Source organism: Spinacia oleracea, chromosome 3, assembly GCF_020520425.1.
Source record: "Spinacia oleracea cultivar Varoflay chromosome 3, BTI_SOV_V1, whole genome shotgun sequence".
In the NCBI taxonomy this organism is placed as follows: Eukaryota; Viridiplantae; Streptophyta; class Magnoliopsida; order Caryophyllales; family Amaranthaceae; genus Spinacia; species Spinacia oleracea.
The window spans coordinates 44,055,799-44,071,002 of record NC_079489.1 but is presented as its reverse complement, the minus strand read 5'-3'; the positions used below and the strand labels follow the sequence as shown (position 1 = coordinate 44,071,002).

Genomic DNA, 15,204 nt, shown 5'->3' with positions numbered 1-15,204 from the left:
CAAATATTGTGGTACTAATTATGTACCCCTTTTACCACTTGGATTTTCCACTGTATCTATCTCTATTTACTTGCACCACTTTAATCGACCAAAAAAATTTGGGTTTGTTTTCTGAGTGTTTGAAGGTGGGAATGGGAGTTTCAATCCCATATACTTAAAATCCCCTGTTTGTTTGTTTGTGGGTATTGGTAATAATAGGTGGGAATGAGATTGAGAATATATCCCTTCCATTTTTAAGGATTTATGTAATAGGGGGTTGAAAATAAAATTGGAACCTAAGTACCCTTTTACCCTTGATCAAACTAAAAGTAAAAAGAATATTTATAAGGTTAACTTTGGTCAAATTTGTTTATCAAGCATATAAAATATGTGATACGTAATAGTGTCCTAGACAATGCATGCATAGTCATCATCACTATGAACTAGGCTGTCAACTGAAGTGCAAACTAAAGGAAATCAGGAAATGTTATCAGGACAGAAACAGAAGAATGATATGCAGCAAGTAGAATTGTGCACAAAAAAGCCAAGCTAAAATTTTATTCGTATGGCTTAAACTTTGACGCGAATCTGCAGGCAATGTCTAAAAGTGGTATTTAATAAACTAATATTTTGGTCAAATTAGCGTAAGCATGTAAAATATTTAACATGTAATAGAATAGAAATTGCACACTCCATTATATTAGTATGTTCAAGATTTATTAATTATTCATTAGTTTTAGGGAGAAAAATGTTCAAGTTAGATGTATATTATACGGATTTTTCATGAAATGACCCCGAGGTTTACGTTAATGCACCAAATACCCCTAATTTTTCCCGAATGCACCAAATACCCATGACGTTTTAAAAAACAACACAAAATGCCCTTAATGAGCATTTTTCGTCCATTCCGTTAACTTTTCCGTTAAATAGCCTCTAATTATTATTATTTTCCTATTATTTTCTTTTTTATTTATTTGTTTATTTTCCTTTTTTTTTTTTACTTTGCTCATCTCTCTTTCTCCATGGCAGTCTCCCAACTCTCTTTCTTTTCTTCTCCTTCTATGGCTTTTCTGCCATCTCCAATCCTCCACAAAAAAATTATTTTCTCTTCCTCTCCATCATATCATCATAATCACATCACAAGTGAAACCCTAAAAAACCAAGCCACCAAAACCACCACCTGGAACCACCAAATCCGCAACCACCCCAAGCCCCCTCTCTCGACCAGTTCCTTTCTCTGTGTTCCTCACAACCATCCCAAGCTCCAAATTATTCCTCTAGCTCGCCGTCCAGATAAACCAACGCTGCCGACCCGCCGTAAGTCGCCTTCACAACCATGAGCCCATATGAAAGCCAGCCACCCCTAGGGATGTCAATGAGCCGATACGCTCGTGAACAGCTCGTGAACAACCTCGGTCAAAGCTCGGTCAAAGCTCTTTCAATAAATAAATAAACGAGCTTGAACAAAAAATTTAAGCTCGTTTAATAAATGATACTAGCTCGAACAGCCTAGTGTTCGGCTCGTTTAGGCTCGCGAACAACTCGTTCATGTTCATTTCCAAGCTCGTTCGTGTGTTCATTTATAAGCTCGTTTAAAAGCTTGTTCAAGCTCGTTTATATTAAATTTCTAAAAAACATATGGCAAATTTTTATTTATAAGTAAATATAAGTTGCAAGGATTTCGTTAGATTTTGATTTTTGGGAGCTTATAATTTATGAAATAGTATTAGTTAGTATACTGTGCTAACTTTTTATTTGGGTATGGTTATGTTTTTATATTTTATAATTTTTTAAAAATAATTTTTTATTTATTAATATGATTATTTAAATTTGATCTTGCTTGTTTATTAAGGCTTGTTTGTTAAAAGCTCGTTTATTAAGGCTCGTTTGTTAATAGCTCGACTCGGCTCGAGCTTAAACTTAAACAAGCTACTCGTGAGCTAAGCTCGAACAACAAAAAAGTTAAATGAGCCAAGCTTGAAGAGGGAAAATGAAAGCTCGGTTAAGCTCGGCTCGAGCTCGAGCTCGGAAATTTCTTATCAAGCCTAGCTCGAACAACCAAATACTCGGCTCGGCTCGGCTCGTTGACATCCCTAACCACCCCGATCTCTGAAAGCCGACTTCACAACCATGAGCCCAGGTCGAAAGGCAAAACACGAGCCCAGATAACGGTGAATCGTCGGCAAATGCGGTGACTCGGCGCCCTCTCCCTGCATGTTCGCCGCCCAGATAGCGGTGACTCACCGCCCTCGCCCTCCATGTTCGCCGCCCTACAAGTTCGTCTAGATAGTGGTGACTCGCCGCCCTAGCCCTCCATGTTCGTCGCCCTCCATAGTGGCGACTCGCCGCCATCGCCCTCCATGTTCGCCGCCCTCCTTGAATTTAATTGTTCAGGTAATTTTAAAATAGAATTTAGGTAAATTCAATTATTTTGGTAGCCTAAATTGAATGGATGTATAAGTAATAATTTCTTTTCCAGCTTGATTTTCTGATGAAGTATGGAATAGGAAGAGTAATTGTTGATTAATTACGGGATTGAGTGGTAATAATGGTTGCCATGGTGGTGAGAGATGAGAAAGAAGAAGAAGAAGAAGAAGAAGAAGAAGAAGAAGAAGATGGCGAATTGAAGTGAAGAAGAAGAACAAAAGTGAAGAATTCCCCAACAAAAGTTTTGCGGTTAATTGATGTTTTTTGGGTTAATTAATTATTTATTGGGTCTAATGACTTAAATTAAAGGTTAATGTTATAATTAATAGATAATATGGTTGATTAAGGGCAAAAGGGTAAACATATGCTAACGGATACTTAACGTCCGTTAGCCTTATGGGCATTTTGTGTTATTTTTTAAAACGCCAGGGGTATTTGGTGCGGGAAACATTAGGGGTATTTGGTGCATTAACGCAAACCTTGAGGTCCTTTCATGGAAAATCCGTATATTATATCGTATTAAAAAAAATAGTTAAATAATTTTAAAACATTCTTACATGCACGGAGTCTAATCCAGTATTCATATTTCAAACCCATAAATACTACTTCGTAGTATGTAGTTAGTATAAATCTAATATACATATATAAAGGAGGCATATTTGCTGAAAGATTAGAGCGCCACTAGGATTACTAATGGTTTCGGCCAATGAAAAATAAGATTTATCATTTTTTTTTTGAATTAAAAAAATCAAGTGCCACGTATATAATTAATTAGGTGCCAAGTAGATATTTTAATTAATTAATCTAATATATATTATATATATAAAGGAGGCATATTTGCTAAAATATTAGAGCGCCACCTAGGATTACTAATGGTTTCGGCCAATGAAAAATAAGATTTTTAATTTATTTTTGAATTAAAAAAATCGATTGCGACGTAGATAATTAATTAGGTGTCACATATATATTTTATTTAATCAATTGTTAATATATACAACTCGATCCATCTAAAATCAAACACTCCAAAAATTAAAAAATAAATCTAAATAAATTCATCCAAAGAAAAAGCTAAAAAGTAAAACCAAAGCTTATAAATAATATTACATTGTTGCCATAATTGACTACTTAATATGATAAAGATAGATATAAAAGCTTATTATGTATTTTGTTAGTTGAATGTATCGACCATTAATTCAAGCATATACAAAATTTCCAACACCGCATAAGTATCTTTATAATCTACCGACTTTTGTTTGGTACATTATACTGCATACTACCGACTTTTTTTTTTTTCAAATATGGAAGATTATGAATAAGGCACTTGCCACAAAGAATAACTTGTGCAGGAGGGGAATTCAGGTGAATGTGCAATGTGTTTTTTTGTAATGCGCATGTAGAAGATAACTCCCATTTGTTCAAGGATTGCACTATATCTTCCCATATTTGGCAAGCATCTAATCTTCGTATCTCGGTGCATGATATCCAGGTTATTGAGGTCTCCACCTGGATTAAGAACTTTCTTCAGTTTTTCAAGAAAGAAGATGGGCACTATGGTCTATCTGGATACATAGGAATGGAAGTATCTTTAAGGCAATTAAACCTGACCCGACTCAGGTGATTCACATGGCTAGCGTTTTTGCTAGAGAGGCAATGAAGAGGCTAAAATGAGGAGAAAGATTATTGCTAACAGGATGAATATAGAAGCCTCTACTCAACGGTTTGTCAGACAGAGATGGAAGTAGTTCTCATTGGCCTACATCAGGTCATCAGGTGAAACAAATGCTTTTCAGAAAAGTCAAGATTTATACTAATAGCATTGAGATAATATCAGCTCTGAGAGATTATCCAGCCTGCATAATGGAACTTGCTGCTATATGTAGGGAGATTCAGGTTCCGACAAATGATTTTGATTATTGTATGATAGAAAAATGTAATAGGGATAAGGTGAAGGAAGCCCATGATCTAGCTGGGAAAGCTAGAAATTTGGGTTAGTGTGTTTTTTCTGTTTCTTTGTTTGTAATAGCTGCAAAAAAAAAACGACTTTTAAAAATTTGTTTCTATTGTGATTATCTTATTCATTGTATGAACTTCAAAGTCTATCTTTCTGTTTTTTAGTGCTTTCTCAATGATATTTGAGATTTTCTGTAAGGTCTTGAACTCCTTTCCTGGGCCAAATCATCAAGCTTAAACTTCATATCCTTCAATCAAAATTGAGTTAATACTACGTTTATTTGTCCATAGTTAATAATTATTGTTTATTGTGTAGGATATTGTGTTTGTTGATTGGGAGTCGTGGCTAGAGACTCAAAGCGCGATGTGAATGTGTAGCCTAGACCGCAACCAATTAATTATGCTTTATTTCTTAACAAGTTTAAAGTTTTAGTACTATGTATTTTGTTTATTCTTTATTAATTAATTATATATGTGATAATTCTCCATATAAGCAGGATTTAAAATCGTAAGAAATTATCATACTCTAGGTTTAATATGTAGTATTTAGTATGTGTAAATCTTTCAATTATTAAACACATTTCAGTGTTGTTTAACATCAAGAGTAGTCTTTTAAACTTTACGGGTTTTAACATTGAGAACTCAACTCAACAAAAAATTCTATTATTTTTTTAATGGAATCCTATAAAATTATTAAATGTTACTTATGTACAACAATTTTCTAGGTATGATTAATTTTATATTTATGTTTTTCATAATTTAGTAACATCTAATTACAAAAATTATAGGATAAAAATTTCACGAAATGTATAATGTATTTGTTTTTTTGTTGTTGTTGTTGAAGAAGGGAGGCAAAGCCATTTGTGGTTAAAAACTTGACATCAAAGATAAATATTCCTGTCTCAATCTCCCTCTCAATGAAAAATAAATAAAAGATTAATATGAAAAATGCAAAAATATAAAGATAAAATCATGTTGTAAATTTAATTAGATGTCTAGCTTAAGCCTTCTATATCCTGTTACGCGGAGTATTTATTGTTCTTGAATATATAAAAGAAACATCATCATCCGTATCATTTGAATTGCAATTTTCTAAATACAAACCTTATGATAGAATAATATTTATACATAGAGTATATAGAATAGTGAGGATCAGCTTCTTCAACATTGGTTTTATGAATAATATGACATTGAGTGCTAAAGTTAAAGTTATAGGAATTGTAGATAATACGTTGTTTGATAAAATCCCGAGATATCATATGTAGTAATTCGGATTTTTTTAATAAAACCCGTGCATCGCACAGGCATCAAAACTAGTGATTACTCCCTCCGTATTTATTTAAGGGATACACTTGCTTTTTCCGACCGTATTTAATTAAGAGATACACTTGCCATTAATAGTAACTTATCAACCTCACCATCTAATTAAATAATACATCTAATTTACCCTATCACCCACCATCCTATTAAACAAATAATTTCATAAACCCATACCACCTTTCACCCCACCAAAATGACATGGTCCCCACTTGTTTATTACTAAAATATCTACCCAACTCCACTTGCTTATTATTTTATTTCATTCATTTTTTTTCTTCTTAAAACCCGTGTCCGGCCAAGTATATATCTTAAATAAATACGGAGGGAGTAATATTGTCCGGGGGCATTAATGTATAACAAGCACAAAGTCGGCGATTCGGCGAAAAGTGCCGGCATCGTTAAATTAATGAAACCCCCCGACCCCGTAACGAAATTTCTTCATTAACTTTGATTATTCCTTAAAAAAAAAAAACAGGACTTGATACTCTATTTGAAATCCGCATGTATATTTCTAGAATAATGAGTTTGGTGGTCCTTCTCCTTTCCTACCTTTCTTGAACAATTCCTTAGTCCACGTTTTGTCTCATTTTGTTCATTCCATTGTTATTCTTTTCCATTTATTATTCTTTTCCATTTATTATTCTTTTCTACTATAGAAAATTCATCTATTATAGTATCCAAAATCTCCAATATTGACTACCCCAAGCAAAAGGGTGGAACAGAGGATGTTTGGTTGGCATGAAGCGTTAACAGCGGCGATTTTTGCCGGAGTTACGGTGATTATTTTCATAATATTATTAATAATCCGGCGAAAGCGGCTTTGTAATCAAAGAAATATTGAGCTTGATCAACAACAAGTAGCAGCTGCAACAACAACAACAACAACAACAACAACAACAACAACAACAACAACAACAACAACAACAGAGGCGAAATCGATGCCGGTTTTACAAATAGAAGCAATAAACAGTAAACGAAGGCTAAGTTCTCATTTGTTTCAGCGTGGGGCATCGACAAAGTCTTTCTTTAAGTGGGCTGATCATCCAGCATTAATCACAGACGCGGCTGAGAACGGATGGTCACGATTTGCCTTTACCACCTACGCCTACGTGTCGTCATTTCCCTGTGTTAAATCATCTTTGTTTGCAAGTCTCCGTGTAACAGGGGATTATTACAATTCTAGAGAAAGCACAAGTAGTAATACGGCTACTATTAATCAGGTGGAAGAGAGTTGGGAAATTGGTTCAGGATCAATGGAGTTGATGCAAAAGATTTCCTTTAAAATAATTAATGTAAATACATCTTCGGCGGCAAAAGCGGCCGTCAGGATGGCTCTTCCGCTTCCGGGGCCATCAGTAGTTCAGTCGTTCCCACAGGAGGCGTATTTCGAGATAAATGTTTTGAATTCAAATCAAGTTAGTGGCAAGTTTAAGAATGAAGGGGAAAAAACGAAGCTGCTGATTGAAAGGAATGTTTCGTCTTCTGCCAGTGCTAGGAATAGGATGAGTAGAATTCAACAAGGGTTGTTTCATGTGACCAGTAGCCGTGGGTCTCACTTGCTAGAGGAGTTGAAAACCGGTGTAGCTGCTCGAAGAGGCGGCGGAAGTGGTGTCAACATGTCTATAGGACTCAGTGTTGGAGGGTTTTTAACCACTAGGATGCCGGGAACCTATCCTGCCTCTATTGGTTTCAACTCTGATGGTTCTGTTTTTCTTGCTGGTAAGTCTTCACTTTTAATACGTGACTTTTATTTAATGAGGTGGTTTACAAAACTAAGAGAGAATTGCAATTTTGTTATTATTGGACAAAACTAAAACATATTGCAATTTTGTTCTTATTAGGATTAAACTAAGGGGTGTACGTTTAATTATTGAATTTTTGACATGGTTAAAACGAATAACAATTTAACCTAGTAACTGTAACAAAGAGCATCAAATGTGGGGAAGTTTCATCAAAATCATTTCCACGTCTTTTAGGTGTTAGGATCATCTTTATTAATTTTCATTCATTTTCTACCGTTAAATAAGGACGCCTAAATTAGTACTCCTTAAACACCCCCTATTTTAGGTGTTAGGAGTAGTTAATTTTCCTTAAACACCCCCTATTTCCCACTTCATGCATCCACAACCATTTGTCTACAAAATATAACATCCATTTCTTTTAGGAAATGGAAAAGATCCCTACTCCTCTTTTGTACTCCCTCCGTTTCAAAACTTTGACCGTAATTAGTAGTATAAATAATAGAAATATATATTAGCTTGTGGAATCTCATTGAATTCCTTTCAATATCAATTTTTCAAATATCAATTTTTTATAATTTTACTAACGTGAACTTAAAACCATTAATGGTCAAAGTAGTGAATTGGAGATCGTGTATAATGGAAAAGTGAGGAACATTATGGAACGGAAGTAGTAGAAGATAAAGATGGTCCAACACTGAAATCGTCAATTGGGTCATACGGGAGAGGAGGGCATTTTTTTTTTAATTTAGGATGAATTTATTTTTTATAAGGCGTATAGATTTTTCGAAATTGGTGAAACACTACTTTTAAGTTTGAAGATTTTGTGAATAGTTACCTTTTAAACACTTTTTAAAATTCAACTACCTTATATTTTATAAGTTTGGTTTGTTTTACTAACATTACTCTTTGACGTTTTTCCGTCGTGTATTTCTTCTATTCTTTTAAATAGTTATGTTTATTTGTCATTTTGTTCATTGTCCTATTAATAGTCGTTGTAGTGGAGTCCATAGACGAAAACATTAACGACAAACGTCAAATAAAAGTGTTAGAGTCAAACAAACAAAACTTATAAGGCGGAGTAGTTACATTTTTATTTTTCTTTTTAAAGGTAACAATTCAAAAAATCTCAAAACTTAAGGATAGCGTTTCATCAAATTTCCTAGGTTTTTTTTGCTTATTTTGTGATTTCTTTTCATCTTCCTTATTTCCTAAAATATTAATTAGAACTAGTAAATAAAGCAAAGTATGAGAATAGTGCAAAAAGCAAAGTGTTGCAAGTAAAAAGAAACAGATAAAATAGTTAACAAAGATCATGTTTATAAAACATTTGACAGTTAACACGATTATGCCCTGTAAACTTCAGGAATGAAACTAGTGTTTGAATCTGAAAAAGAAGATTGGGCTAAAACTGGAAAGGTGATAGGTTGCGGATACGATCCAAGGAAAAAGAAGGTATACTTGACAGTAGACTCAGAGCTGGTACATGAGATACATTGCACGGCAGAGGAATTTGGGATGCCATTATACCCAGTCTTAGCTACAAACATAGACATAACAGTGCTTGTGAATTTAGGCCAAAGCAGCTTCAATTACCCACCTGCAAATGCACAAAGGACTTCCAATCCCTGCTTCATTAGCCCTGTTGTAAATTCATCAACAGCAATGTTGGGTTACGAGGACAGCAGAGAGTTGTTCTCCATGGGAAGAATTGATGCAGAATGGCTTAGTCATAGTTCAACAAATAAAAGTACAGTTAGTTATAGTAGTGATGTTTACAGCAACACTAGAATTAGCAAGATGGACGACTATGAGGACGAGCCAGAGGCTGAATTTATTGAAATTGTTTTTGATAGGACTGGAAACTGACTTGGGATAATATATGGAAGGATCACAAATTCACAATCACATTACAATTTTCTGCATGTTATATTATTGATAAGCAAATACGGAGTATATATAGTTGTTGACGCTATATGCGAACAAACAACATCACCTTTTCTTCTAGGGTGATAAAGGTGCATTGGGTACTGCCCTTAGGTACGACGGACCTTTTTTTTGTAGAGGTCTCGCTCGTGAACGAGTAATTTCGTAAGAAATCACCGAATTACAACCCTTTTCTAACAGAGTTAATGCGAAATGAAATGCTTAAGATAATAGCATAAAAGGCAAATAAATATCATTGATTGATACTTCCTCCGTTTAGAAATACTCGTAATGTTTGGATTTTTTACACTATTCACATATTATACTTTAACTATTGTTGATGATTTATATGTCGGATAAAACATAGTCATGTTGGATCTTGTTAGATTCGTCTTAATGCGTATTTTCAAAATAATTTTTTTTTTATACTTTTTCATGAAGAGAATTTAAGATATGAACGATCAAAATTGTGCATTGGCATGCGTGAAAGTGAAAAACGTTGCGAGTATTTCCATACGGAAGAAGTATGTAATAAAAACGGACAAACATTAAATCATGAAGAAATGTACCTCCTTGGTCGAATGCTTGGAAAACTACACTAGCGTTAACCGCTTGAAGTTCTTCAATACATGGAGAAAACTACGAACTACTGCTACCCTATTTTTAGGCTACTAAGCCTAGGGCTAAACTAACCTCTAAGGTTAAAGCTACGAGAATATGAAATCCTTGTTTGTGTGTTGATATGAAATGCTTGTTTGTCCGGTCCTTAATCTGGCGGTTACTGCCGTATATATACCCCTTGATAAGAGGCAGTTGAAGAGCGGTTGTGGGAGTTGTTACTTCCCATAACTGCTTGGACGGGAGAGAGGGATTGGTTGACCGCCATGCCATCCTTTGACATTTTCCACGCTTCCGACTTATTTGCAACTGGCACTGGGTAAGCCTTCCTAGACTCGCGTTTGTAGGGGTTTACAGCTTAATACTGATAGTTCAGTAGGAACACTTGACAAGAGAGGGGGTGAATTGTTTCTTGGGAACTTGGGTAAGTTTCTTGCGGAATTTAAACAATAAAGAGAATGAGAACAATAAGCGAAGAGAGATATAAAACGGAGGAACCTTCTTGATCCTAATCAAGAAGAACCTCACTACTCTTTTGTATTAATGCAATAACTCAATTACAAATACACTCTTTAACTCGAGTTCCTCTCGAACACGAGTTCCCCACATCAATCCCCTTTGATTACTGTGCTCCTCTATCTCTCTCAGACTTAACTCTAAGTCGCTCCTTTTCTGTTTGACTTAACTCTAAGTAGCTCTTTTTCTCTTTTACTTAACTCTAAGTCAATTAAGGATCACTCAACCCATAAACCCAAAATACAATTTGATATAAAACTCCAGTACGTAATAAAGCTTAAAGTAATAAGGAACTCAAGGGACACTCTTTTGAAAACTGATTCTCTTTTAAAACGTTTAAGCTCTTAAGATATATTTTGCAAAGATCAGTTGTGTGTTTTGAAAAGCAAAAACTCTTCTCCTTTTATAGGAGAGTTTCACCTAGGGTTGGGTACCCATGTTCTCCTCAACTACCCACTAACAGTTACTGCTCAGTAACATGGGCATAGTTGGAGAGAAACAGGGGAGACCAAATCAAAACACTAAGGGGGCGTTTGGTTGGGGGTTTTCAGGAAAGGGAATGGGAATGGACTGATATCATTCCCTTTGTTATTGTTTGGTTGGCATGTTTCACCATTCCCTTTACCCAATTTCATTTTTGGGTTACCCCAAAAACCTTCTACACTGATTCCCCACCCCCCCCCCCCCTTAGACTTTTCCATTCCCATTCCCATTCCCCCAACACTTCTAAAAAAACATTTACCACCTTATAACACCCAAAGTCACCTGAACCACCACCCCATGACCCCACCACACCCCACAAAACCACCCCCACCACCCGACACCACCACCCTAAACCCACCAGCACTACCCGAAAACACCCCCTTACCCACCCGAAACCACCCCATGACCCCACCACCACCCCGCGAAACCACCCCTTGACCCACCCCCACCACCCGAAACCACTACATGACTCGAAACCACCACCCCTTACCCACCCCCCACCACCCGAAACTACCCCCTGATCCACTCCCACCACCCGAAACCACCCCATGACCCGAAACCACCCCCCACCACCACCACCCCAAATTCCACCCCAACCCTAAAAAATTGAAGAAAAAACAAGATTTAGAATGAAATTACCTTTTTTTTATGCAATTTATGTCTTGAAATGGTCAAATTCGGCTATGGAATCTTCAGATCTGAGGATTTCATAGTCGAATTAGAACATTTAAACATCAAATTCATCCATAAAATTGTGAGAAAATAAGATTAGAGGGAGGGGGTGCATGGTGGCGGAGGGTGCTGAGGAAGAGAAGGTGGTTGGGTGGGCTGCGGAGGGAGGGTGCGCGGCGGAGGGTGCGCGGCGGAGGGAGGGTGAGCGGCGGAGGGAGGGAGGGAGCAAGGGAGGGTGGGCGGAGGAGGGAGGGAGCAAGGGAGCAAGGGAGGGAGAAGATGAATGGAAAATGAAAAATACATCCCAAACAACATTTTAAATCAAAGGGTTTCATTCCCATTCCCCTTCTATCCCATTCTTGATTTCATTCCGTTTACCCTGTGTGAACCAAACGCCCCCTAAATGCACGTTTAAACGGAAATACGTGGGAGAGTTTTAAGGAACATGGAAAATCTTTTGCTTGAGAAACAAGGAGAATAAAATCAGAATCCTATGTTTACATTTATTAATTAAATTCATTTTATTTATTAAAAAAGATTTTCTAACTTAAAACTCTTTTATAATTACAGTTAATATATTTCATTTAAAACGTACCAAAATACTTATGTCCCTTTCATTCCAAATTACGTTTAAACTTTATTAAATACTTACATAAGTCCTAAAACATAAACTCATATGTTGTAGTCTTCATGTTGCACCTTTAGAAGCTTCACTCGAAGACTTCCCAATTTGTTCCTTCTCTGGAACGTCGAGGATCCACATAATATATGAGGATCTCGCCTTGCTTAATGATTATTTCTTCAATGTAGTGTCTGACATGGATCAATTACTTGCTTATATTCCACGTTGCTTAGTTTATCCAACTCAGGATCTCCTTAACTTAGCATTATCCCTCTAAGGATCTCGGAACCTATTATGCAACATAACTTAACCAATTGTCAGGAGTTTTCTTTGTCATCATCAAAACTTTAGGGTCAACAATATTCCCCCTTTTTGGTGATGACAACAAAAGCAAACTTTCACTAAATGCAACAATAATCAATTAGCATAAATATTAAGCAATAAAAAATAAAGTAGTTTATTAAAAATTAATCTAGACTTCCGAAATAAATTTAAGGGAAAATTAAAATTAATTTTAATAAACGAAATTAAATTAAAACGAAAAACAAGATTATAAAAACTTACATCGAGAAGAGAGTAGTGAGACGGACTCAAGTGATCAATTTAAGTTAAGTTTGCATTCATTTCCCCCTGTTGGCATTAACAAAAAGTAGAAAAATACAGTACTAATATATACCAATTATAGCGCCCTCCGATCAACGGTTGGCAAACTAAGTTAGCCTCAAAGTTAAGTTCCAACGTACTAAATTCGGATACAGAACATAATAATTAACAAGCCAAGATTTTAGAGATACGATCATTGAAGAGTTCCACGAAAATAAAGGAATAAAAGCCATTATGTTTCCCAACAGTGGGTGACATACCAAAAAATAAAAAAATAAAATTATAAAGAGTTCCAAAAAAAATTCAAAAGCATAATGTAACACAGCTAGGATCAGGGAAGATGGTTTGGGTATGTAGCAAGTTTAGGTTGGTCCTTTCTCAACTGCATATCAATCCACACTCTGTCTCAATTTCTACTGCTTCCATTAATTTTCCCACCTTCTCATCGGTATTCTCATTATCATAAGATATATCAACAAACAACAGAGAACTGTTCACCTTAGGAACCACGTTGTTAACCCTTTCATACTTTTTTTTTTGTATAACAACGTCATCCCTTTAATATAATACATAACCCATAAATCCTCAATATTAATTGCAAACCGTGGCACCATATTTGCATCATCAACCGAAGGAACACAGAATGAGGTAATTTCCCCCTTAGAACAATCCGTATTTCTTTTTCATTTTCTTTGTTTTTTTTTCTTCGGTTTTTGTATAACCTCACCACCTATCTCCTCGGCGGGCTGACTAGGGACACATGTTGGGGTCTGATCTGGGTGGGTGGGCGATATCGTCGCAGGCGGGTTTGGAGGTGGGTGGGCGGTAGCGACCGGGTCAGGGTGAGGAGTGTGGATCGCGAACAATGCGGGGCGGGTGGTGGTGTCCGCGAACTGGGGTGGTGTCCGCGAACGAGTTTAGGTTTAGGGGAACAGGGGTCAGGCGGTTTGTTGTCGGAGTCGGACGGCGACGATAAGGTTGTCACCGGTGGGTCAGGGTGGTCGTCGGGTTTGCTGGCTGTGGAGGGAGGAGGTGGTGGTTCGTGGCTGGGATTAAGGGCGAAAGATTGGTGGTTCGCAGCCGCCGGTGATGCGATGCTTGGGCGGTTAACCGGGTCGAGTCCGATCGCCGAGCAGCGTCCGCCGGTGGTCGTGGCCTGTTGGGTCCGGCCGCCGGTGGTGGTGGTGGTGGTTTTCAATTGGGGTATTTTTCATGGTTAGGGTTTGAATTTGGGGATTTTTAATTTTTAGGGTTTCTTGTGTTTTGAATTGGTGACATTTGAATTTGTGGTGGCCTTGGGTATGAGAGATCCATAGGTGTGATCCATTAGCTTTTAATTTTGGAAAAACTAAAATTTAATGGAATAAATAAAAATTATGGATATATAAAAGGAAAAAAAATAATAATAATTTGTGGAAAAATAAAAGATAAGAAAAAAATTGTAACATAAAAAATATATCCATGATCCTTTTATCTTAGTGGAACTTTTGAATCACGTATCTCATATTACTGACTAATTAAGTACATATTCTAATTCTAAATTTTTGGTTGTTCCTTAACAATGGTAAACTTCAGTTATGCTTTACGCACATGTATTTATAATGGTATACAGTAGTTATGCATAAATCTATAAAAGTCATACCTCGTGAGGAACTGTCCTGCTTACTTATCTTATCTTGATCATTCCGAGTTCCATTCTCATTTTCTCGTGCTTCTCTCTGCTCAAAGGTTTAGTCATAATATATGCAATTTGATTCTCAGTTTGACAAAAGTCCAACTTGATTAAACCTTTTTCAACATTATCCTTAAGAAAGTGATGCCTAATATGAATATGCTTAACCCGGGAATGATGTACCGGATCCTTAGAAATGCAGATTGCACTAGTGTTATCACAATAAATAGGAACACAATCATATATGATGCCAAAATCCCGTAATTGTTGCTTTATCCACAGTATTTGAGAGCAACATGCAATAGCTGCTACATATTCAGCTTCTGCTGTGGATAAGGCAACGGTATTCTGTTTCTTGGAACCCTAAGAAACCATGCAAGATCCTAGGAATTGAACCATACCTGATGTGCTCTTACGGTTTACTAATCACATGCATAATCTGCATCCGCATATCCTTTTAAATCGAAAGTTCCACTCCTTGGATAAAACAGACATATATCGTCTGTTCCTTTGAGGTATCGAAATATCCTCTTTACTGCAGTCATGTGGGACTCCTTTGGGTTTGATTGAAATCTTGCACACAAACCTACACTGAATGATATGTCTGGTCTGCTTGCAGTTAGGTATAGCAATGATCCAATCATTCCTCTGTACGTCCTTTGATTCACACTTTTTCC

General features: G+C 36.4%; 1 protein-coding gene across 1 annotated transcript; it reads left to right on the top strand.

Annotated features, from left to right (window-relative positions):
- The first annotated feature begins 6,220 nt into the window (after window positions 1–6,220).
- On the top strand, window positions 6,221–9,320 carry LOC110786716 (uncharacterized). The gene is made up of 2 exons (XM_021991286.2): window positions 6,221–7,395; window positions 8,782–9,320. The coding sequence occupies exons 1-2, from the start codon at window positions 6,402–6,404 to the stop codon at window positions 9,282–9,284; spliced, it is 1,497 nt and encodes a 498-aa protein (XP_021846978.2). The 5' UTR covers window positions 6,221–6,401; the 3' UTR covers window positions 9,285–9,320.
- The last annotated feature ends 5,884 nt before the right edge of the window (window positions 9,321–15,204 follow it).

Coding starts and splice junctions, on each gene's coding strand:
- LOC110786716 (XM_021991286.2), top strand. CDS start 6,402: ATGTTTGGTTGGCATGAAGCGTTAACAGCGGCGATTTTTGCCGGAGTT. Junction 7,396..8,781: donor TGGTTCTGTTTTTCTTGCTG/GTAAGTCTTCAC, acceptor TGTAAACTTCAG/GAATGAAACTAGTGTTTGAA.